Below are 23,617 nucleotides of genomic sequence, written 5' to 3'. Positions count from 1 at the left end.
AAGGTGGGTTGGCGGGTGGTGCTGAGCAGGCTGCCACGGTGTCTTGTGTGTGTTAGAGCACCAGGCTGTGTGCTGTGATAGTGCAGGAGAGCTGAAGCGGGCCCTCCACCTGCAAGGGCTTGCCTTGCTGCAGGCATGTGTGTCCCAGCTGCTGGAGGGTGCTTCCCTTGCTCGTGCTGCGGCTGTAACAGTGTTTTCTTGGTAGTTTCTGCTTTGGCAGGAAAAGCTTGTTTTAACCTGCAGTGCTGTCAGCGACAATGAGGTAGCACTTGGTTTTCTGCTCCTACTTGCTCAGCTCGGTGGGTTGTGATTTTTTTTTTTTTTTTTTTTTTTTGGTAGTCTGTGTGGCAGGCCCTGTAGAACTGTGCAGGTCAGTGAAATACCTGTAAGCTTACGAGGTGTGGATTTGGGGGAATTTTGCTTTTACAGGAAGGGCCCAGTCTGCAGTGCAAATCAGGTATTAACTCTTTTTACAAGCCAGAGCAACTTTTGGCAGCTCTGAGGGTTGCAGAGATCTGGAGAGACATCAGCCTGTGTGGTGGGACCCTTCTGGTTGTCTCTGGGTTTCCAGGTTTCTGGGAGACTTGTGGAGCCTGAGGCAGTTGGCTTTGTGATAGGAACCGTGGGCAGAATGTTTCCAGCCTTGCTCCTTTCCCTGATCTTCCTTAAATGACAAGGTATAACTAACTCATAGGACTGTTGTTTTTCTATATTGAGACATATGCTAGTTACTTACTCTTTCCCCAAGTCCTCTCTGAACAGCCTCTTCGTGTCTGGCTCCGCAAGGCGGTGCTGTGGCCGTGCTATGGGTCGTCTCGGCTGATGGACAAACAGACTTTGGAAATGCTGGCAGAAGAGACTTGTGTGCTGTCCTGCAGCTGGCAGATACTTGTATAGAGAAACTTAATTACTACTGCTTAAACAGTGCTTATCTGTCATGGGTCTCTTAATTTTATGTCTTCCTTTGTGTCAAGTAGGACATGCTATCTACATTGCTTTTGGAGTTTGAAAGGTTTCAATAGCCAGCCTGCTTTTAGGGGTAGAAAAGGATCTGTAGGGAACAGCCCACAGCTGACAACCCCATGTTGCTGCTGTCATGCAGATTTCTTTGCAGGGTGAGAAGTGGGGGGATGATGCCCCGAGTTCAGAGGAAGCAGGGGACCTGTAGGAACCTGCTTTTTTCCTCCTATGCAGTTGCTCGGAGTACCAGCTGCCCTGTGTCTCCCTTGGGTTATTGACTTCAGCTTTACTGGCAGTTACAACACCGCTGTAAATGTTTAACCCTATTGCTCACCTGCCCGTGCTTCTGGGGCGCTGTGGACCTAAAGCTTCCAGTAACAAGCAGAGAGCAGTATTCCTAAGTGGTGGCGTGGTCCTAGGGCAGGGGCTCTGCCAGCGCCAGGGGGAGCAGCTTTGGCAGCTGTGGCGAAGGGGCAGGGTAGGGCAGAGGCCTGGGGCCCAGAACAGCCGTTCTTGGCAGGGTAATGACTGGCAAGAACCGAGGTGACCAGCGCTGCCGGGAACGAGCGGGGCTGGGCCGAGGCGCAGGAATGTTTCCGCTCCATCGGTCTGCGTGGAGGCGGCGGGGCCGGGCCTGCCCTGGGGCCGGGGCGCGGTGCTGCGGGGCCCGGCGCTCGGGGAGGGCCCCTCCTCAACCGCTTCTCTCCCCAAGACTGTTTCCAGGGCCGGGGTGAGCCCCCTCCCCGCGGGCGGGCAGCTTTCCTCTCCTGTAAATACCTGTACAAAAACCTAATCAATAAAGCGCAGAAGGAACGGCTCTCGCTCCTGCCTCTCATTCCCCCAGCGGCGCTCGGGCACCCCCCACCTCCCCACAGCGGCCCCGGGGCCCGACCGCGCCCCGGCCCTCACGCCGCCATCTTAGTTTGTGTGCTCCCGGCGTGCCCTGCGGCGCCGGAAGTGACGCAGCGGAAGTGCTGCGGAGGCGGCCAGGCGGCAGCATGGTGGCGGCAGGCGCGCACCGGCCCGGGCCGCTGAAGCAGCAGAACAAGGCGCACAAGGGCGGGAAGCACAGCGGGTCGTCGCAGCGCCGCGCTGGAGGTGAGGCGGGGCGGGCCTGGCCTGGCCGCCTTCCCCGCCGCGATCCCCGCCGGCTCTGCGCGCCGCCCCCCCGCCTGACCCTTCTCTCCCCGCAGGCCGCGTCCCCGTCAAGGCCCAGCCCCGCCGGCGGCTCCGCGCCCTCAGCAGGGTGGATCGGCGGCACCAGGCCCTGCAGCTCCGCCGGCAGCGCAAGGAGGCGGTGAGGGCCGCGGCGGGAGCGGGAAAATGGGGCGAGGCGGCTCTTGGCGAGGGGGCAGCGGGAATGGGGCCGGGGCGGGTGGCGAGGGGGGTGCGACCCTGCGGGCACCGACCCGGTTTGGGTTTTTGCGGGGAAATGGGGAGCTGGGCCGGGGGGGGAGGGACGGGTGCCTGGGTCCGTTCCGTTCGGTGCAAGCAGAGCATTGCTGCACCGAGCGGGTGCGGGTGGAGCTGCAGGTGGATCCGGCCTTGATCTCGGGGCCGGGACAGGAGCTGGACTGGGGTTGGGGTTCATGCTCTGCAGCTCTGCCCACAGGTGCTGTTGGAGAAGCGGAGCCTGGGCAGCAGGGACGGGCCTCCACACCTTGTGGTTCTGGTGCCACTGCACAGCAGGGCTGCAGCCCATGACACCCTCAGCTTGTTGCGGAGCCAGGACTCTGCTGTTGTCTGTGTGGATGATGGGAGAGCTGGTGGCTTTGCGCTTCTCTGCCCCCGACTCAAGCAGCGCTGGCGCTTTGTGACAGCACAGGCAGGTGAGGAAATGCTATTGTTGGTGTGATTCTTGGCACCGTACCCTGGTAGCCTCAGTAATGGAGGTGTTTTGCGTGCAGGGGACCTTCATGCTGTCTTAGATCTAGCAAAGGTTGCTGACTCCCTCCTGTTCATCCTGGATCCTGCAGATGGCTGGGACAGCGCGGGGGAGCACTGCCTGTCCTGCCTCTTTGCACAAGGGCTTCCTAGTTATGGTGAGCGAGTAAGAAACTTTAAGGGTTTCTGGTGGGGTATAGGTCGAGGGGGTGCCTCATGGGAATTTATTGTGCAGTAAAAAATTCCATATATTAATAGGTGATCGCAGGTCTTTGACCGCTCTGTTTTTGAGCGTAGCATGGTCGGGTGAATGCCATTGTTACGCTGTCTTGTGTTACTGCTGTGGTGGGGGAGTGCTGGAGCTAGAAGGGATGTTCTAGGTTTAGGCCTCTGGGTGTGTGGTGGTGTCACTATTGTCATGGTTATGTAGGTGTGCAGAGCAAAGGGATTCAAAGGCTTTCTTTGCTAAATTCGGTTCCTGGGCCCTTATCTCTGTGGTCTCATCTAGTCTCAAAATCTTGTCTCTAAAGACAGGTTTTCTGTCTCAAGGGTTCTTCTGACTATGTGAAACTACCTTTGCACCTTGTGGTGTGAATCTGTTATTTGGGTGCTGATATCTGAGTGTTTTGTCAGTGCTTGGTAAAAGGGGTACAGAAAGGTTTACAATCTGATCCTGAACTCTGTTCTATGCACTGTTTGGCAGCTCTTGCTGTCCCAGGGGGCACTGACTTGCCATCTAAGAAGCGGATAGATGCCAAGAAGAAACTTGCCAAAGCCATTGAGAAGCGCTTTCCTGAGGTCAAACTCTTCCCCCTGAACACAGAGCAGGAGTCCTTGCTGCTGCTGAGGCACCTCGCCACCCAGAAGCAGCGGCATCTCGCTTTTCGGGACAGGCGGGCTCACTTGCTCGCATACACTGCCGAGTTTGTGCCTGGTCAGGAGAGCGACCTGGTTGGGACCTTGAAGGTGTCTGGCTTTGTCCGGGGACAGACCCTTGATGTGAACAGCCTGCTGCATATTGTGGGGCATGGAGACTTCCAGATGAGCCAGGTGGATGCTCCCCCTGACCCCCTCTCTTTGAACCCCCGAGTGGTTAAAGGACAGAAGAGGAGTCAGGACATGGAGGTACAGGTGTGTGGGAGGTCAGGGCTTTGCTGTCTTGTTAGAACATAATGTTTCTAAACTTTCATCAGGAAAATACAACTGGGTGTATGTGGTTAGGGGGAGGGGAAAGGGAGTTGTATCAGAGCCAGTAGGCCTGTGTTCTGCCACTGAGCTGAGGTTCCTTGCCCACAGCACTTAATTAATGTTATGTTATGACATAATGAACAAGATACTGAAGGGAGTTTCGCTTCAGACTGGTTGCTAGCTTGAGTTAGGTGTGTTCACAGCTGGGGGCTCTGCTCTTGCCCTTCAGGATGACTCTGTAAATGGTACTGATGAGATGGAGGAAGACATTAAGGTCCTGATGAAGGCAGATCCAAATAAGCAGGAGTCTTTGCAGTCAGAAGTGGTTCCTGATCCTATGGAAGGCGAGCAGACGTGGCCTACTGAAGAAGAACTGCAAGAAGCAGAGGGTGAGTAGCAGCAATACTTCTGTATTTTTTCCTTGTCCCTGTTATGAGTGTCGTTAGAAATCCTCTGTCACTGGGATGGCTGAGGATGGCTGCGAATAAACATGCTAGTTGGGCATCCCTGCCTAGCCCCATCACCTGACTGGCAGGCTATGTGGTTTGCCTGGCAGGTAGCAGGGTTACATTTTAGCTGCCTTTTCTGGGCCCTGGCAAATTCTGTGCTGGGCAACAGTGATTCTAGTCTAGAGCTGATCTTGGCTGTCCTGGTTGTAAATGTTGCTGAGGGGAAGGAGAATTGTTCCTGTATTAACCATTGGTGGGAATCTTACAGCTTCTCTGAAGGCTAACAGGAGGGTGGTGAAGGTCCCCAAAGGCACATCCAAGTACCAGGCTGCCTGGATTGTGGATGATGGAGAAGAAGGCAGTGAGAAAGATGATGATGAAGATGATGACAACGACGACGATATGATGGAGGAGGCAGTTTCCCAGGTACCTCCAAGAGCTGATGCTGCAGGCAGTCTCCAGGCTGTTATTGCATATTCTAAGACAATCCTGTCCTGGCTTGCTCCATGCAAGGGCACAACACAGAGCCAGGACTTGCCTGGATTTCCATTGCTAAATCTCTCCTATGTATCATGTTGCCTTTTTTTGCCTGTTAGATACCAAAGTGAGGGGCTGTGGTGGTATAGCTTGGGTCATGATTCACACACTGCAAGTATAGCAGGGTTTGCAGTGCTGTGTGGACATCTGCATGTGCTCACGGGCTCTGTGCTGCCCTGTGTGTCAGGAGGAGGAAAGCAGTGAGGAGGAAGAGGAACCTGCAGAGGAGGAGTGCGAGACTATGACCATTTCCGAGTGCTTGCGGGACGACCAGTATGATGAGAAGGTGGAGGAAGATGAACAGATGCTGGAGAGATACAAACAGGAGAGAATGGATGAAATGTTTCCGGATGAGGTGGACACGCCACGCGACGTACCTGCCAGAGTCCGGTAAGAAACAGGGTGCTTTGTTGGGAGAGGAGCTGGAGGGTTCCTGTCTGTCTAGTGTGGTGAGATAGGGCAGGAAGCCTGTGATGTCTTAGCCGTGGTGTCTGAACCTGGCTGAAGGACTCTTCTGAAGACTCACTCCTAGGCTCTGAGGCTTCCTGGGAAGGCATTAGCTGGGGGGCAGTGGGTGGGCCTGGGCAGCTCCCTGCAGCAGGGAGAGCTGCATCCTGACCTGGAAGAGGGTGGAAAAGGGCAGAGCCCTGATGCAAGGGCAGGTTGCCTGGGGACTTGGCTGCTGTTTCTAGCTCTCTCAGCACTAGTGTCTTTTCTGAGCACTAACGTTTGCTTTGCTCCCTTTGCCCTCTCTGAAGGTGTGAGTCCCTGCGGACCACAGAAGGTGCTGCCTGCGCACCCCAAGTGACATAGTTTGTCTTTCCTGTTATCTATTTTCCTAGGTTCCAGAAGTACAGAGGGTTGAAGAGCTTCCGGACTTCTCCGTGGGACCCCAAAGAGAATCTCCCAAGGGATTATGCCAGGATTTTCCAGTTCCAAGACTTCTCCCGAACCAGAAAGCACCTCTTCCGGCAAATAGAGAAAGGGGAGACTGAAGGAGCCTCGGTAACTCCCTTTTGCTGGTCTCTTCCCCTACTGTGTTTCCTTGTTCCTAATAGGAAAGACAAGTTAGGTGGCTGGGTGGACCTTTCAGCCAGCTGGTTCTTAGCGTGAAGCCATGAGTTCGGATGATACTGCTCTCCTGGACTCCCTCTCTAACCCAGGCCCATGTTACTTCTGACACTTTTTTGTTGAGAGAAGTATTTACAACCGATCCTCTTTTGGCAGGTTGGCTGGTACGTTACACTTCATGTCTGCAACGTCCCTGTCTCAGTGATGGAGAGCTTCAAAGAAGGAAAGCCCTTAGTCCTGTTTTCACTGCTTCCCCATGAACAAAAGGTGAGTAAGTATGGCCCTGCTGATATCTTGTAGGTGTACAGCTCCTTGTCTGATTCTCTCAGGCTGCATGAGTTGGAGAGGCTCCAGCTGCAGAGGGTTTGGCCTGAAATCTCCTCTCACTGCTCACGTTTCAACGTAGGACCTTCCCTTTGGTCAGTGCAGGCTGAAGCTGTCACGGGTGTTTAGGCCAGTGTCTGAGCCTGGCCGAGGTGTCTGCATTGGTGACCAGCAGTTCTTTCGGAAGCCATTGTCTAGGGCATTCGTCTCTGTTGCAGCATCCCGTTTGCTTTCTGCTCTGTCTGCCACCACTTGCCAGCCCTGCTGGCAGCCCCTCACAGCGCTGCCTCTCTTGCAGATGTCCGTGTTGAATTTCCTGGTGCATCGGCATCCAAGCAACAGTGAGCCAGTGAGGGCAAAAGAGGAGCTGATCTTTCACTGTGGATTCAGACGCTTCCGAGCATCCCCCCTGTTCTCCCAGCACACCTCAGGTTTGTGAGGGACCAGTGGGGTGGCCATGGCTGTGCCAAGAGGTGGGGCTGCGGTTTCTAGGGCAGGAAGCCTGTGATGTCTTAGCCGTGGTGTCTGAACCTGGCTGAAGGACTCTTCTGAAGACTCACTCCTAGGCTCTGAGGCTTCCAGTGGAGGCACTAAACAGTGGGGAGTGGCTGGCTTGGGGAAGGTGGCTCACTGGTTTGGGCAAGGCCATGGCAGGCTCCACGCAGCGAGCTGGTAGCTCAGAGGGTCGCTTTTATTCCCCGATACTCCATGCCAGCAGAAGAGGGGTGTTTATCACCTGTTTTGCTAAAGCACAGAGCCTGTTTGCCAGGGAAGAATGGGCTCAGTGGGGTTTCTCAGAGCTCAGGACTGCTGCTGGCTTGAACTTGACCCATTGCTGTTCTGTCCTAGCTGATAAGCACAAGCTGGAGCGTTTCCTGCGTCCAGATGCTGCTGTGGTGGTGACTGTTTACGCTCCCATCACTTTCCCTCCTGCCTCAGTGCTTCTTTTTAAACAGAGAAGTAATGGTAAGTTGGTAAGTGCTGAGGAGGCGGTGTCTGGGAAACAAACATTTGCAGGCTATTCCCACACCCCACTTATACTTTCCAGAGAGGTGCATTTCTGACTTGAAAAAGCAGCCCCCTTCACACTGTTGGAGAAGATTAACACGTTTCCTTCCCCATTATGACCTGCACCTTTGTCCATGCTGGGGGGTTGCTCTGGACCTGGAACTGTTTGTGGAAGGGGGTTGTGGTGGGGGAGCCGGTGATGGAGGCACCTTCTGTGGCGCTGCCCTCTGATGCATTAGTGACTCTCCTTGCAGGAATGCATGACCTCATCGCCACTGGTTCTCTGCTTTCCATGGACCCGGACAGAATTGTCATCAAGCGGCTGGTGCTCAGTGGCCATCCTTTCAAGATCTTTGCCAAGACAGCTGTCGTGCGATACATGTTCTTTAACAGAGGTATGGCTTGTCTCTGTGTGGTGGGAAGAGGGGATGTGGAAGCAGACCTCCTGCCCCTGCGGTGGTGGTTGTGTTGGTGCAGCAAAGCCGGTTTCTTACCTGCCTTTTATCTTTTATGTCCAGATGATGTAATGTGGTTTAAGCCAGTGGAGCTGAGGACAAAGTGGGGTCGTAGAGGACACATCAAGGAGCCATTAGGTAGGTTTGATTCAATATTTATTTCTGATGCTGGGCAGGATGTGGGCCTCCTGGGCAGGAGAGACGGCTCATGGCCTTTTCTGCTCTCTGCCTAGGGACCCATGGTCACATGAAGTGCCACTTTGATGGACAGCTAAAGTCCCAGGACACAGTGTTGCTGAACCTCTACAAGCGTGTTTTTCCCAAATGGACTTATGACCCCCATGTTCCAGACCCTGTGCCATGGGTGAGGAGCGAGAATGTGCTGCCAGTGCAGGAGGTAGAAATGGAATGAGTCTCCAGCATGTTTGGACTTCGTGCCTTAGCTCCCTGGATGCTATTCTCAGCCTGTGCGCAGTGAGGACAGCACTGATGTCTTGTTACTGCTCGGGTCTGTACAGGGGTGGCTGTCTCACCAGCTGCTGCTCAGGTACGAGCTACAGCTATTTATTTTAATGGAAAATGTTTTCAAAAACATCCAAGTGCCTCTGTCTTCGTGGTAGCTGGTTGTGGAGGCCAAAGGGAGAGGCTGCGTGCACACCTCGTGTGGGAGCCCCTTGGCTCGCTGGCGCTGTTGTCTTTCCCTCACGCCCTGCCCCAGTGGTGCGTGTGGGGATTTTGCTGCATCAAAGGCAGGAGTTTGCTGGGATTATTGTGATGCTGAGAAAGAAAGGTGAAGTAGCAGCTGGGGAGAGTGACAGCCCAGTTCCCTGGAGGCCTATCCCAGAGCAGGGCAGCTGTGGAGGGGAGAACAGGCAGTGCTTTGTTTCCAGCCCCCCCCAGTAGCAACCCTTTACTGTGGAACCAAGTGACTGTCTCTGTGCTGTAGAGACCAGCACCAGCTCCCCCTTATCCCTCTACAAAAACTCTGAAATGTTTGGGGTTGTTCGTCTGTTTTTAGTAGTGCACAAACCAGACTGTACAAATTCAGAGTGAGGTTTCCGTTGCTTGAGACACCGCTCTGTTCTCATTCTGCTTTCCCAGGGAGGTCTGTGAGCCAGGTCAGGGAGCTCAGGTCCACGTTTCCCCCACACAGAACGATGCAAACATTTTCCACATCCCGAGGGACTGCCTGGAACTGTTCCGAGAGCACAGCCGCCACTCCCACGCCAGCTGTTGGCTCAATCAGCAGCTTCATCCTTTCCCACACCAGCCGCGTGGCTTGCTGTCAGGACAGAGCAGCAGCTGTCATCCCAGCAGCAAGTACAGGCTGCTCCAGGGCTGCGGAGGGCACTGCATGTGCACATCTCTCTGCAGCGCCCTGGGAAGGGAGAGCAGAGCTTCCGCCAGCCCTTTCCAGCTGGAGACAGTGTGGGTGTTGCACAGCTGTGGTGGTGTGCAGGGGCTTGTGCTGCCCTGGGAGAGCGTAGGGGTGAGAGTGGAGGGGCAGAGCATGGCTGGAGGCAGCTGCCTGCTGGCAGCTACCGTGAGAAGGGAGCCGGGAGCGTTTACCTTGATTTCTTCCTCTGAGACTGTCAGGACATCATCAACCAAATCCCTGATGATAGGCCATGTGTTTGGGCCAATGCTCGTTTTAACTGCATCTGCGACGGTATCCAGTGGATGAAGGTTGGGGGTCAGTTCCCCTCTTACCTTGGACTGGTAACAGTCATCCACGTTGCGTGGCTCAGCAGCAAACACTTTCACATCTGGTCTCAAAGCCTGTGGAGAGCAGAAGAGCCACTTGGTTGAAACTAATGTATGCCTGTCTGCTGCTGCTGTGCAGGCAGGGGGGCAAGCAGGTCACGTTGCTTCTGTCCAGACCCCAGGCACCCAGAGATTTTCACAACCCGGTGTCCATTTCTGAAGAGAAAAGCTGCTGCCTGCCTTGGGAGTCCTGCCCTGCCCTTCCCACAGGGAGATGCAGCCATCGTGTCCCAGATGAGCTGCTGCCTTACCTTGATGGCAACTGCTATTCCTGCAATCATTCCTCCGCCTCCGACAGGAACCACTACTGCATTTACCTCAGGTGCCTGTGCAGAAAGGAAGCGTGAGTGCTTCTGGCACCTCGGGCACTCCTTTTCACTGTGCCCCTGCCTGAGGAGCAGAGCTCCGGGCTGTGCGTTTTCCTCACCTGCTCCAGCACCTCCAGGGCAATTGTGCCTTGCCCTGCCATCACTGCAAGCTCCTGGTTGGGGTGCACCATGACTCCTCCTGTCTCCTGGACTACACGAGCTGCTGTCTCGGCTCTGGACTAGGGGAAAGCATGGATGGTTGCCTCTCAGTCTGGCTATGCCACTTCTCTGGCTGCTTTCTCCATGCCTTACCTTGTCGCTGGGCTCGCATGGCACCAGTGTGGCACCGTAGCTGCGGATGGCAGCTTGCTTACAGTGCGGGGCTGTCCGGGGCACCACGATGTAAGCAGGGATCCCTGTGTGATGGAAGAGGAGGCAAATCCAACAGCCAAAAAGCCACAAGCAGCCAGTTAGTGCTGCAGGAGTGGGCCATGCCTTGCCTATGCTAGCTCCTGCAGGTGTTCAGGAGTGGAATGCCACTGCTTATCTCCAGGGGCAGTGGAGCTGGGCGTGTGGAGCTGCCTCTGCCCAGGAGCCAGCTCGGCACGTACCCCTGGCCCTGTACCTGCTGCCTGGCCCCTCCGAGCCGGGGCTGGAGCTCGGGGTAAGCGTTACCTTCTGCCTGGGCGGCACAGGCGAGCGCCTGCCCGTGATTCCCGCTGCTGTGTGTCACGACAGCCCGGGGCAGCGCCCCTCCAGCGCGCTCACTTTCCTCGACGAGGCTCCTGACTGCGTTGAGGGCACCGCGGATCTGGAAGGAGAGCACAGGAGCGCTGCTGCTGGGAGCTGGTGCACAGGGTGCTGCGGGCAGGCGGGGAGCCTCCTTCCTGGCAGCCCCCCGTGCCCTGGGAAGCCCTTCAGCCCCCGCGCAGGGGGGCAGGAGCCACGTTGGCTTCGAGGGCTGGGCGGGCAGCGGCTTTCTGCGCACCTTGAAGGAGCCGGTCCGCTGGAAGAGCTCGCACTTGAAGAGTAGCCGCCGGCCGGCCAGGCGGGACAGGCTCCGGCTGGTGAGCAGCGGCGTGCGGGGCAGGTGGTGGCGCAGCCGTCCCTCGGCCGCCCGGACGTGGGCCAGGGCCAGGCGGGGCGGCGCCGCCATGTGCTCGGTGCTGCGCGGCCGGCGGCCCCGGGGGCGAGCGCGCATGCGCACGGCGGAGCGTTTTGGCCCTGCGCGGCCGCCGTCCGTCGGGCCCGGCTCGCTCCCCCCCCCCCGGCGGAGGGAAGATGGCGGAGGGGTTGGAGCGCGTCCGCGTCTCGGCCGCCGAGCTGCGGGACATGGTGGCGGCGCAGGCCCGCGCCGCGGCTGGTGGCGGGCGAGGTGAGGGGGCGGCAGGGAGCGGCAGGGCGGCGGCGGGAGGCGGGAGCCGCTGTGTGGGGGCTTCCCCCGCCCCTCGGCGGCACATGCCCGGGGGCGGGCAGGGCCCCTCGGCCGCGCCGCCCGGCTGGGGCTGAGGTAGGGGCCGGGGCCGGACCGCCGCGCTGGGCCCGCCTCGCCCGGGGCTCGGTTCTCGCCGAGGTGCGAGCAGGCGGACGGCGGGGCAGGGAGGCCAGGGCCCCGGGGGGGCTGCGGGGCGCCCCTGGGGAGCTGCGGGCGCGGCTTCCCCCGGCCTCAGGGCGGGCCTGTCCCCCGCCGCCCCCGGGCCGAGCCCCTGGCAGCGCGGTCCCGTCTGGCTGAGGGGCCGCGAGCTGCTGCCGGGCGGGCAAAGCTGAGGAAACGCAGCACGTAACGGCCCCGCTTTGGTGAAACACTTTATCGTGTGTTGTTCAGGCTGTGTTCTCTAACGAGCTCTTGTGTAAACACAGTTATAGAGAGGAGAGAAGCGTTACTGAGTTGTGAGCAAGGGGGGAAGATGCATCTGTGACTCAAACAACCCCTTGGCAGTGCAGGGGGGCTGTTGGAGAAGGTGGCACCTGCAGGCAGAAAAGCTCCTGCACCAACAGCAGGCAGGGAATTGCTGCCGAAACCTGTAGCACTAAAACTTTATGGCTGGTACTTGCTCAAGTCTGGCAGTGTGCTCTCATCTATCCTTTTCTTGGCTCATTGTCGCTTTGAGGTAAAACCTGTTGTGGATTTGTGTTTTGTAGGTGGCCGAGGGTTTGGTCAGCTTTGTTGTACCTTAGGTGGCCGAGGGTTTGGTCAGCTTTGTTGTACTTTCTCATTTTCTACTGTTGTTTTGTGGTTTCCTGTAAACCTTGATGTAGATTTTCATGTCTATTCTCTTGGACTTGCCCTGAAGGGTGGTAGGCTCTTTCCCTTTACTTAATATTTCTACTTGTGTATTTGTCATGATACAGTTTTTTGTCCCTGGCTGGTTTGTGGTGGGAATAAATTTCTTCTGTTTCTCCCCAGAAAACATGAAAGAAGTGAAGGAGCCAAGGCATCGCAAAGACAACAGGCGCCCGGACCTGGAGATTTACAAGCCTGGCCTGTCCCGGCTGAGGAGCAAGCTTGTGCAACCAAAGCACGAGGCCTCAGAGAACCAGAGGAGCAGAGCTGAGGAGGGCAAGGAGGAGGGTGCCAGTGACAAAGGCTCTTTGGGAGGAGGGGCTCCAGTCATGGAGGATTGCAGCAAAGGCAGTGGTCCCAAGCAGAATGGTCCTTTGCAGGAAAATGAAGAGGCAGAGACTAAAGGTGGTCTTCGGAGCCAGGAGAACTTGTCCAAGCAGCCTGCTCTGGATGAGTGGTGTTCCAAAACCACCAGGAGAACCAAGAAGCCGGACCAGCAGATCTACCAGCCTGGGAAACGTCTGCATTCAGCTGCTAAAGAACCATCCCTGCGCTCAGCTTCTGAGGAAGTCACCAGTAAGATGGAGCAGCTGAAAGTCGAGAGAGATGAAGAGGCTGAGAAGGGTACTGGAAAGGACAGTAACAGGAAAACCAAACCAAGCAAGGAGGATAGAGATGGGAGCCAGGTAGGGGAAGGAGTGAAAGCCTCAAGGGGAGAAAAAGGAAGACGGATAGAGCGAAGCGACAGGGTAAGGAGAAAAAGTGATGAGGTGATGCAGGGGAAGCTGGGCTCTACCAAACGGTACTCCCGCTCTGACAAGCGTCGGAGCCGGTACCGCACCTGCAGCACAAGCTCAGCTGGAAGCAACAACAGCATAGATGGAGCTCCACTTGTGGATGGGGTGGAGAGGCGGCAGGAGCGTGCCAGAGAAAGAGTACGTCCTAGGAAGCAGGTCTCTGCATCCTCCACTGACTCCTTGGATGATGATAGAATCGACGAGGCAGAAGCATATGTCTCCAGCAGGGGTTCAGATAATAAAAAGCATTCAGAGCAGAGTCGAGCTTCTAGGAGTGAGAGCGAATGGAGCAGCAATGGCAGGGAAGTCAAGGGACCCTTTCGAGTCACATTTGACAGCAAAACTATGAACAGGGATATCAGTCTGGCAGATACAGATAAAAAGAAGCCTCTGAAGGCATTTGTTAGTTGCAAAGACTCGGAGCCTTCTGAGGCGAGGAACCAGAGCAGAGAGCCCCAAGGGAGGGGCCGTGGGATTCTGTTCCTGCCTGCCAACACTGATTTCTCTGCCAGCACCGTGGGCTCTCCTGAAGCCAGTCACCCTGGGCCCAGGCTCCTGCTCAGCGGGGCTGGGGGTAAAGGCCCCCGAAGCAGAGGCCGAGGCGGCACTGCTCGCAGGCTGTGGGACCCAAATAACCCGGACCAAAAACCTGCTCTGAAGAGCCAGACCGCTCAGCTTCACTTTCTAGACACGGACGATGAAGTGAGCCCCACCTCCTGGGGGGAAGCCCGCCAGGGTCAGACATCCTACTATAAGTTCCAAAACTCTGATAATCCCTATTATTACCCTCGGGCCTCTGGTCAAGGCTCCCAGTATCCTTACGGTGGGTACTCCCTGCAGTATCCTATGGGTCCAAGCAATGGGGTGTACCCAGGAGCCTATTACCCGGGGTACCCTCCCCAGGTGGGGCAGTACATGTGTGGCCCGCTCCCCCCAGCTCCTCTGAGTCCTGAGATGGAGCAGCAGATGCGGAACATGCAGCAGCAGGAGCTCAGCAGACTCCTCCGCGAGGCTGGGAACCAGGAGCAGCAGCTCAGCAATCTGCTTTCCAGAGACCGCATTAGCCCGGAGGGGCTGGAGAAGATGGCCCAGCTGAGGTTTGTGCCTGTGCTGTAGCGGGGCGTGTGGCAGAGTTATTTTCAGGGTGGACTACTAGAACTGTTATCCAGAGAATGCTGTCTCTTTGGGGATCTGGCATACTGGAGACGACAGCATCTTGGAAACTGGAAGAGGGGGTAGTGGCTTGCTAGCTTTTGATGTACTGGGTCTGTTTTTCACGTGCCAGTGGTATGTGTGTATTGGGAGGAAACTGTGGGTGAAGATACCATTTGCTTGGGCTGGGAGCTAAGCCGTGGCTTTTTGTGGTTGTGGAATGCTTTGCCCTTGTCCGCAGGGCCGTGGAGGAGCAGGACAGGCACCTGCTGTGGCTCTTGGGTTCTTGCCTTTGCTGGAGCCACTCTCAGTTCCAGTGCTCTCATATGCTTTCAGTATTTGCTGGTGGACTTCTACTTTTTTGCCTGTCCTTGGTTATCTGCTGTCTTAACTTGTGTTCTGGACTTCAGGGGCGGTGACTGTTGGCTTGTACTTGTGAAGCCTTGTGTGGGTTCCTGATGCTGTGTAACAGTGACAGCACCTTTCGAGCACCAGGTGGTTTTGCTTTTGACATCACTTAATGCTGTGACATACAGTGGTCCAGTGGGAGTAGCCTGGTGACACCAGCTAGCATGTGGGAAGTGACACTGGTGCTCTGGAGGGTGGTTAACAAGGCTGGAGCAAGTTTCTACTTGTCATCTTTCACATTTACCTGTGGCCTCTGAGTCTCCAGGGCTTCCCTGGGGACTTATTTTTGGAGCTGACTGGCAGCAAAATTAGCAGGTGAGCTCATTTCAGGGCTTGTTTGTTGTTTTGGGCACTTGTGCTACAGACCACAGGGTGAGATATGTCTGCGCTTGAAGCCACACTAGAGGTTTCAGCCCTTCCTCAAGGTGTCAGGGTCACCTAGAGCTGTTGTCTGGAGGGAGAGAAAAGACTGCTCAGTGCTGCTGTGGCCTGTGTGAAGCCCACCCTGCCCTGGGAGCGTAGGCATGGTTGACCCCGTCCCTGCTGGCAGTGTCCCTCTGTCTTGGTGTCTCCTGCTTGTGTCTGAGTGCGTGCTGCCAGCCTGTCTGTGGAGCTGTGCTGGGGCTCTTGGATGCAAGTGCTGCTTATTGGATGCCCATCTGCAGAAACTTCTTAATTCTCTTGGTCAGTGTTTGTGCTGTCCAAGTGCATGTGTGCGCAGGCTTTGGGGACTGCGTGGGGCAGGGCAGCAGAACCATGCTCTGTTCTTTGCACAAGGAACCTGCCAGCATCCTCCTGTTACTCTGTTGGGCTCTTCCAGGCATTGCCACCTGGCTTCCCTCCAGGCTTTACCATCTACGCTGTAGTACTGTTTTCTGTAGGCCTCAAAGTACTCTTAAGGGATGAGGCTGCCAAGACAGTAACAGCTGAGGATCCCCTTTACTGTAAACTTGCCCCACATATTGTGGAGCTGTTTCTAGTTTGCAACTATGTTATTAAATTCAGGGGAAGGATTCTGCTCCAGCATCTGGGCCAGGCTGTAGGTAGTTGGTGAGGGGAACGTGATTTCTGGGACTCAGAGGCTTTATTTCCTTCAGGTGTAATGTTCTCAGCTCTTGTTCGTCTTTGAGGAAGTGGGGTCTCTGTTTGTGCTGTGTATTTTGGATGGATGGAAGGGAGGTGGGGATCGTTTCAATGGCAAGGCCTCTGTTGCCCTCTGGTTCTTTGTGGTTTTGTTCCTGGCCCGTTGTAGCCAGACTTTGTGCTCAGCAGGAGCAGAGCCTGGCAGTGCGTGCTTTCTCTATGTTAGTATCAGGAGATGCTTGTGCCTTGCTCTTCCCAGTGGCAGAACTGTAGCAGAGCTCTTTGCCAGGAACTGATCCATTCTGATGCGTACATACAAGGGGGATGGTCCTTTCAGATTTGCTCTCTTGGAGCAGGAAGGGTGTTTGATTGTAACAGCTCTCATCTCCCTTTGAGATGAGTGTGGAAGCGTCAATTTGCCACAGCGTGCAAGCCGGATGAACTGCTGACATCTCGTGCTTGCTGGATGAAAAGCAGCAGGTGGCTCGGCACATGTGCTCTGGCAGCTCAGGCCCAGGCTGGGCAGTTGCTGTTGTGTTGACCGCTAATTGTGTTTTGTTGTAGGATGGAGATGCTACAGCTGTATGAACAGTGCATCCTGATGGATATAGAGTTCTCTGATACCCAGAATGTGGACCAGCTGCTATGGAAGAATGCGTTTTACCAAGTGATAGAGAAATTCCGGCAGCTCCTCAAGGACCCTCAGGGTGAAAATGCCCAAGAAATTCGGAACAAACTGCTCCAGCTTCTAGATGAGGTAAGAAGAGTGAAACATCCCCAGACTCCACTAAACCTTTGGGTGGGATTGGCTGGTGTTTGGAATGGGGTGGTGTGACTGGGCAAGTAGTCTTCTTGATCCTATTCATACCATGCCTTAAGCCATCCTTGTGCAAGGAGAATGTTCAGACGGATTATGGTTTAGTGTGGCAGGTGTAGGTCCAGGTGGACATCTGTTATAATTTAAACCAGGCTTGTTTTGGTGCGTTATGTTAATTAGAAACTGATTTAAGCTAAATGAAACAAATGCCCTGAAGTGGAAGTAAACAGAATGAGAAATGAAAAGGAGGTATTTGTGCCATCTTTATCACATTTGCTTAAAATTCATTGTGTTAAACTGCAGCTCAGTTTACTCTTTGTCGAAGGTAGGCTTACAGATCTGAGAGGATGTGTTTTATAGAATTAGGTTGGTGGGAAGGGACTGCTAGAGGGCTTTAGTCCAACCTCCTGCTCAAAGCAGGACTCCTCAAACACTAGATCAGGTCAGTCTTGGTTTTGTCTAGCTCAGTCTTGAGAACCTCTGAGGCTGGAGATCCCCTGACCTCCTTGTTGTTTCTGAATAGCCAAACCTCAGGGAGAGGAGGCTTCTTTCTTGCCTGTGGTAGGGATGGTGTGATGATTTTATACTCATCATCAGAAAGATTGTAACAGCTAAGTACGTGTGTGTTTTGCAGGGCACTTCTTTTTTTGATGGCCTACTCCAAAAGTTGCAGGTGTCGTACCAGTTCAAGCTAGAGGACTATATGGACGGGATGGTCATCCGCAGTAAGCCTCTGAGGAAAATGGTAGGTTGGCTTCCTTCTGGAGGCTTCTTACCCTGTTAGTCATATGCAACGTGCTGAACTCAATGTGCTGCCCTTGACAAGAGGGAGGTAGGCAGCTGAGCTCCAAACAGATGCTGGTATGTTTGCAGGAAATCTTTCTCAGCTTCTAGAGAACTTGTTGAACCAGTGCTGAGGCATTAACATTTCTTAGCTTCTTTTGCAAAGAACTTCTTTTTGTACCAGCTCTGTGACCAGGGCTAATAAAGGGAAAGTACTCTGACTTTGCCTTAGATATTGAACTTTTCTTTCTGCTTGGAATCCAAAATAATGAACAAGGAAAGCTAGCAGTTGCACTGCCTCCCTCACACTTGACAGCATATTGCCCTGAGCTGTGATGGCAGGTGTGAGGGACAGCTGGGGAAGGATATTTTAGTCCAGCTCCATTCCCAGAGAGATGTGTTTGTCTAACAGCTGTCCTCAAATTGGTCATGGGCTGAACAACTCTCTCCTGGAGAGAGATGGGACATTGTTGTAAGAGAGGAGTGTTTAGGGGATTGGCTTGCTCCTAGAAATGCTGAACCAGTGCCATGGAGCCTTGTCATTTCATTCTGCTGCCCTTTTGCGAGACCTTCAGTGTGTCAGTGACCTCCTCTTAGCTCTCTACAGTCCCTGTGCACGCACCGGGTCTGCAGGTGAGCCAGGGCTGCGATGTCCCACATGATGTACTGAATGCTTCTTTCCAGGTGAAGTATGCGCTGATCAGTGCTCAGAGGTGTATGATTTGTCAAGGGGACATTTGCCGATACAGAGAACAAGCAAATGACACGGCAAACTACGGAAAGGCACGCAGGTATTGTGTTTTTCACCATAGCGCCGGGGACAGCTCTTCTTCTATTTACAAGGGATTTGTCTCATTTCACGCTTAAACTTGCCTCTAGCCAAAGAAGTCTTTCCACTCCTTTTTATTGTATTGCAGTCCTGTGAAGTTGGAAGCTGTAGCTCAGACTGTTTTGCTGTCCTAGAGAGCAAGTCAGCAGATCCAGTCATCCTCCAGCCATCTAGTGTAGAAGTTGTCCTGTGCTGATCCTGCAGCAGGGAGGGTTTATGCTGTTGAGGCTGGCAGAATAGCTGTTGTATTTTCTGGTAGCTTTTCAGCTAGGAGAGGTTTCTATATGTGTCCATATGTACTGACTGCATCAGGAGTTACTGGCACTTGTTGCTTCCTGTCACTCTTGTCTTTCTGATGGTTTTTTTCTGGAGCGAATACTGGTGTGGGGGCAAGTGAGCACAGCATGGGGGATGGAGCCCTGAAGTATGTGGAAATTTGGAGATCAGGGCAAGGAAAGCTGCCAGGTTTGGGGTCTGTGGACATTGTGGGGTATGCTTGATATCTGAAGGAGGCTGGAGGGAGCGTAGTGGGTTCATTATATGTCTGAACAGTATTGACGGATCAGTGTGGCGTGAAATAAGCTGGAAAATGGATAATGGAATTGAGGGAAGATTGGGAGGAGAATGGAGGGATGAATGGATTGCCATTGAACAGATACGTCTTCTCTTGTGATAAGTATCTTGAAAATACGGGGTACAAGCTAAGGAACATGGGGGGTTTGGTCCCAGCTGCTATGGAGCTAAAAAGGGGACTGAGAGAGAAATGTTCCCTGAATAGCCTATGCTCTGTGCCAGAGGCTGCACAGGGGACAGTGCTTGCTGGGTCTGGCTAAATGCTCATCTTCAGGCTGAGCCATGAACGTTGCCTTCTGCAGCTGTATCTGCTCCCTCTTTTGACCTGTGCCCCAACTGCCTCTCCAGGCCAGGTGCAGGCTCACTGCCTGTGCATGCTTTTGCAGGCAGAGGGCATTTGTGCAAAGGGCCTGTTCCCTGCAGCACTGCTCATGCTGTACTGCAAGGGGAATTCTGCACCCTTAAACAGCAAGGAAGGCAACCTGATGTCCTTTTAGTAAGCCCTTCTTTTTTTTTCTTTTTCTTTTCTTCCCTCTTCCTCAGCTGGTACCTGAAGGCACAGCAAATTGCTCCCAAAAACGGCCGCCCATACAACCAGCTGGCGCTTTTGGCCATCTACACGGTAAGAGACGCTCATCATGAAAGGATGTACCAAGCATCGGGAGAGCCTCTGGGAGGATGGCTGTGAGATTCCATCTGGTGGACAAAGGCATTGTTTAGGGCATTGTTCCCAGATGTGTGTTGGTTTTTTTTTCAAAAAGAAAAAAGCTGATGGCAGGATGTGCTGTGTGGATTCCAGCTGCTGTGGCTTCAGGCAGCTTTGTTAGATACACGCTACTCCCTCAAGCTATTGGCATTTTGGGGACCGTTATGTGGGCTGAATGCAAATGTTTTAAAAGTGGGTTGTGTTTAAAGTTTTGCCTGAGATTTTTGTGCTGAAGACCATGCTGTCATGAGGGTGCTGTTACTGTTTGCCACATCTTCATTGAACCTGTGGGCACTGGTCTAAGCAGCATTCATATGCAACTTTGAAGTTTCCATTTAGCTGGCTGCTGCGGCCATGCAGGAAAACTTACTTCCAGGAGAATGTGACAGCAGGTAATGGAAGCATCAGGCTGGGACACAGGAGCTGGTAGCGGTCTGCCTCTTCACAGCACTGAAGGATGCTGGTGTAAAGCAGAGCAGCTGAGAACTGCAGGGTTCAGAGGTGCATTTCCTTCATGGCTGGGAATGACCTTTCTGACTCCCAGTGTGGGGCTTGGAGCAGTGAAGTGTCCTGCCTTCTGTGGTGTTTTCTAAGGCCGGCAGCATGTGGCCAAAACCCTAAATGGCTGTGTGTGTTGGTAGCATTAAGTCCTGGGGGTTGCCTTCTGACAGTATTCCTGTGGCCAGCCTGTGGGAGAAATGATGCTGAAAGTTGCTCCGAGCATGAGGGGATTAGCCCGGCAGCAGGCTGAAATGAGGGGGGCGTCCTGCCCCACCACAGGCAGAAGTCTGGCAAACCCCTTAGTCTTCCTGGGCCTCTGCTCTTTGTAAAACTCACGTGGAGTAGTTTCCATATTCGTAGTAATGTTGAAAAGAGTTATTTCCTGAACTGTCTGGAATTCAGTATTTATACCTTTGCCCTTTGCCATGATGTCTGGTGAGAGACTGTTTTGTGTGAGCCTCTGGGCTGATGGCTTCTGTAGAAGCCCTGAGGCTGGGGTAAGCGAGTCCACAGCTTACCTGTGCTCCCTAACCCTGGCAGAGGGCTTGTGCTTTGTGCTGGGGGTTGTAGGTAGCTGTGAATGTGGACAGAGCGTTCAAGGTCCTACTTGTCATAAGGTTTGTTGGCATGTCTGTCTGTCCCAGGCAGTATTGAGGAAGAGGGCACATGTATGGAGGGACAGGGACGGCAAGTATGCAGGAGCTTGGCTCTGAATGCCCCAGAATGAGTGGCAGCTCTGAGTCTGGTTGTGTTTTTGCAGAGGAGAAAGCTGGATGCTGTCTACTATTACATGCGCAGTCTGGCTGCTAGCAACCCCATCCTCACAGCCAAGGAGAGCCTCATGAGCCTGTTTGAAGAGACGAAACGCAAGGTGAGTTTTGGAGCTGGGCTGCAGGATGCTACAGCTGCCTGTGCTAACTGTCCTGTGCTGGAGAGCTGTGATCCAGAGCGGAGGGTGGTGGTGGCTTTTGGACTTGGAGTCACCACCTGTCTACTTCTAAGAAATTTCATGTTGAGAGGCAGATGAGAGAGGCAGTTTTCAGAGTGGTAGTGTCCTTTCTGCCTCTCCTCAGATTGCTTTTGGGGTTGTTTGAGCAGCTGAGTCTCGTTTCTGGGTCTCAAACTATAGAACAGCTGAGCTCAGCAAGTTGCTGTGGTGTGCAGCATGATCATTGCCTTGTCCCATAGGTGCCCCACACCTGTGAGGGTGGACCAGAGAGGCTGCAGTCCCTTTGTGCCCCAGAGGGTCATCCCAAGTCAAAGATACGGCATGCTGGCTGTCACACAGCTTCCCTTGTCCTGGAGCAGTTGGGGTTGAAAACCTCTCATCTGCATTGTCCTGTAGTATCAGAAACCAAATTCTGGACCTGTCAATGAGTTACTGTGGTTCTGAAGCAGGGGAAAGGGCTAATTTCTCCATACAAATGGAATTATTTACTTTTCCTGAACTTTGATCCCTGAGTGATCTGAATCTGTCCTGTCTGCCCAGGCTGAGCAGATGGAGCAGAGGAAACATCAGGTGCTGGATCTGAGCCCCAGCCGCCAGGGGAAGGGCAAGAAGCCCACATTGCGACAAGTTGGAGATGATGCCACACGGCTGGAGATCTGGATCCATCCCTCCCACCCCCGCTCCTCCCAGGGCCACGAGTCCGGCAGGGATTCTGAGCAGGACAACGGTCTTGGGAACCTCAGTCCCAGCGACGTGAGTACTGCAGGAGGCGGCAGTTGGCTTTGGTGTCATGTGTTTGGAATGCAGTGGAATGACACTGGATCTGTTTTGCTTTCCTGTTGCTAAATTTTCCAGTGTTTTGGCTTCCCCTATGGGATCTGTGCCTGGGTCAGGCTGAGGAGCTGGTGACCTCGTGCCTCTCATGTTTAAGGCATGTTGTTACCATCCATTTCTTGGCAGCGTGCGCTGGTGTGGCTGATATGGAATAGGAGAGGCACAAACAGAAGATGCTGTAAAATGCCTCTGTTGAGGGCTCTAACTTGGGTGAGGTTGCTGGTGGGAAATGAGGTCAAATGCTGAAGACCAGGGTTAATAGTGACCTTGTAACTTCTGAGGCTTGTTCTGGAAGTGGGTCACTTGTCCCCGTGCCAGATGATTGGAGGTTCGCACTGGGAATGTGAAAACCGTGTTTTTAATTTCCAGTGTAGGTGTTATATTTGCATTACTTGTTCTGCTGAGAGGCCAGAGTAGCGTGCCTTTCTTTTGCAAGAATAAGAAAAAAAATTGACTAATGGTATGTCTCGTCGGTCCGTTGGAGCTGTGTACCTTGCAAGAGGAGCCCGAGTGAACTCTGTTTGTCAGGCACAGGAATGCAGGCGAATGCAGTGGTGGTTGGGAGCTCATCCTCTAGGAATTCTTGCACTGCTTTGGCACATGCAGCTTGCAAGAGAACTTGCCAGGGAGCTCTGGGCTGCCTGTCCTAAAATGGCTGTTAAGGATGTGAGTTTAGCAGAACTGGGAAGACCTTCTCCGCATACTGCGGGGCCCTGGGCTGCTCAGATGCGATTGCGCTTTTATAACTAGTTTGTGACTTCAGCTGGGTGGAACTGGGGTGAAGTCTTGGGGTTTTGAAAGATAAGCTCTGGCACATCGTTGCAGCATTTTTAAGATGTTACTGCCCTTGGTTGTTTTCCCTCCCCTCAGCTTCTCTTCTGGAGACCTTTGCTTCCTCAGCATCATTGAAAAGAACGTGCCAAGCTTTAGCCTCTCCATAAATCATTGATGAAGATGCTTTGACATAAGATGCTGTGAGTGTGTTTGAGGCACTAGGGGTTTCTCTTTTGCAGCGCTCCCATGTGAGGCAATGTAACAGCTAGCAAAGTGGGGGGCAGCAATGTCTTGTTTTTTATAGTGCAGTGCTGTTTGCTAGAGCTTGCATTTGGTCTTTTCTGTGGTGTCTGTGCTCTCTGAAGTGCAGGTTGCTGGCGATGCCTGTATAGATCGTGTGTCTGATTACCGCCATTATTCTTGATTTCTTCATCTGTTTGAAATGTTGATTCATGGAAAGCACAAACTTTCTGATCGTGGAGAGGTTGCCTGATCAGAAATATAATGGCAAAACGGCGGGGGGGAGCTGGGGGCCCAGGTTTGGGCACTGCTGGTTTTGGCAGCCTAGGTATTTGTGCTCAGGCAGCCTGTGCCTGCTGTGGTGCAGCACTCCATTCGTGTTGGCACAGCTGCTTATGGGACTGTGCCGTGGCCGTGTCACTGAACTGCTCTGGATGGAAAATAACGAGGTGAAAAGCAAACCTTAAATCTTCTGTCACTGCCAGAGCTCCCGAGCTGTGAAGCTGTGAGCTGGGTACAGACAGCAGCTCTTTGGGAGTCTCTGGACTCCTTGCTCCTTGAAGCTATGGCCTCTTACCCTCTTCCTCACTGCACCTCTCGGTGGTGTGCGTCTCCTGCTCTGGAGAGGAGAGGAGCCGGCTGCGTGTTGCCACTGTGCGGCACTGTTTGGCCTTGGAAGGGCCCTGCCTGCGCCAGGGACAGGGAGCAGTTCTCTGGCAGCACCTCTGCCCCACGTCCCGCAGCTGGGCGGGAGGGAACAGCTCTTCTCCCAGGGGATGTGTACCAGTGCTTACGTGTCATTTTGGGGAAATGAGTGTAAATGTGTCATTGCCTCCTTGGTCCCTTCCTTGCCAGCTTTTGCCCTTGAAAAGGCTGAGGCAAGCCCTGTTTTCTGATCTGTACTGACAGCTGTGCTCTACAGGTAGCTCCTCAGACATC

General features: G+C 54.0%; 3 protein-coding genes across 4 annotated transcripts in view; 2 read left to right on the top strand and 1 right to left on the bottom strand.

Moving 5' to 3' along the window:
- The first annotated feature begins 1,810 nt into the window (after window positions 1–1,810).
- Window positions 1,811–8,470, top strand: TSR1 (TSR1 ribosome maturation factor). 2 transcript variants are annotated; one of them, XM_080379837.1, is made up of 15 exons: window positions 1,811–2,058; window positions 2,154–2,257; window positions 2,573–2,789; window positions 2,868–3,002; window positions 3,548–3,969; window positions 4,262–4,421; window positions 4,750–4,907; window positions 5,206–5,408; window positions 5,861–6,023; window positions 6,246–6,356; window positions 6,712–6,844; window positions 7,263–7,379; window positions 7,676–7,816; window positions 7,940–8,014; window positions 8,110–8,470. In XM_080379837.1, the coding sequence occupies exons 1-15, from the start codon at window positions 1,959–1,961 to the stop codon at window positions 8,286–8,288; spliced, it is 2,418 nt and encodes an 805-aa protein (XP_080235963.1). In that variant the 5' UTR covers window positions 1,811–1,958; the 3' UTR covers window positions 8,289–8,470. The 2 variants fall into 2 exon arrangements, with proteins under 2 accessions (XP_080235963.1, XP_080235962.1); XM_080379836.1 differs by having other exon boundaries at window positions 3,548–3,975.
- Window positions 8,471–8,869: 399 nt separating this feature from the next.
- On the bottom strand, window positions 8,870–11,149 carry SRR (serine racemase; the record flags this gene model as incomplete). Its single annotated transcript, XM_080379940.1, has 7 exons — window positions 8,870–9,158; window positions 9,446–9,655; window positions 9,892–9,966; window positions 10,068–10,187; window positions 10,261–10,364; window positions 10,624–10,759; window positions 10,937–11,149. 7 exons carry the CDS (start codon window positions 11,147–11,149, stop codon window positions 8,961–8,963), a joined length of 1,056 nt encoding a protein of 351 aa, XP_080236066.1. The 3' UTR covers window positions 8,870–8,960.
- Window positions 11,139–23,617, top strand: part of SMG6 (SMG6 nonsense mediated mRNA decay factor) — a 115,876-nt gene continuing 103,397 nt past the window's right edge. Inside the window, exons 1-8 of the mRNA XM_080379826.1 lie at window positions 11,139–11,323; window positions 12,356–14,126; window positions 16,237–16,429; window positions 17,124–17,234; window positions 17,957–18,063; window positions 19,218–19,296; window positions 20,642–20,752; window positions 21,371–21,583. Of these exons, the coding sequence (XP_080235952.1) occupies window positions 11,230–11,323; window positions 12,356–14,126; window positions 16,237–16,429; window positions 17,124–17,234; window positions 17,957–18,063; window positions 19,218–19,296; window positions 20,642–20,752; window positions 21,371–21,583 (2,679 nt within the window). The 5' untranslated portion in view covers window positions 11,139–11,229. The remainder of the gene's footprint in view (window positions 11,324–12,355; window positions 14,127–16,236; window positions 16,430–17,123; window positions 17,235–17,956; window positions 18,064–19,217; window positions 19,297–20,641; window positions 20,753–21,370; window positions 21,584–23,617) is intronic.

This window comes from Falco punctatus, assembly GCF_963210335.1.
Source record: "Falco punctatus genome assembly, chromosome: 1".
In the NCBI taxonomy this organism is placed as follows: Eukaryota; Metazoa; Chordata; class Aves; order Falconiformes; family Falconidae; genus Falco; species Falco punctatus.
The sequence above is the reverse complement of the archived record's forward strand: the minus strand, read 5'-3'. Positions and strand labels throughout refer to the sequence as shown.

Excerpts from the sequence above, each read along its gene's own strand:
- TSR1 (XM_080379836.1), top strand. The coding sequence starts at position 1,959 with ATGGTGGCGGCAGGCGCGCACCGGCCCGGGCCGCTGAAGCAGCAGAAC. Across the intron at positions 3,976-4,261 it reads GTCAGGACATGGAGGTACAG|GATGACTCTGTAAATGGTAC; the intron begins GTGTGTGGGAGG and ends CTTGCCCTTCAG. Across the intron at positions 4,422-4,749 it reads AGAACTGCAAGAAGCAGAGG|CTTCTCTGAAGGCTAACAGG; the intron begins GTGAGTAGCAGC and ends GGAATCTTACAG.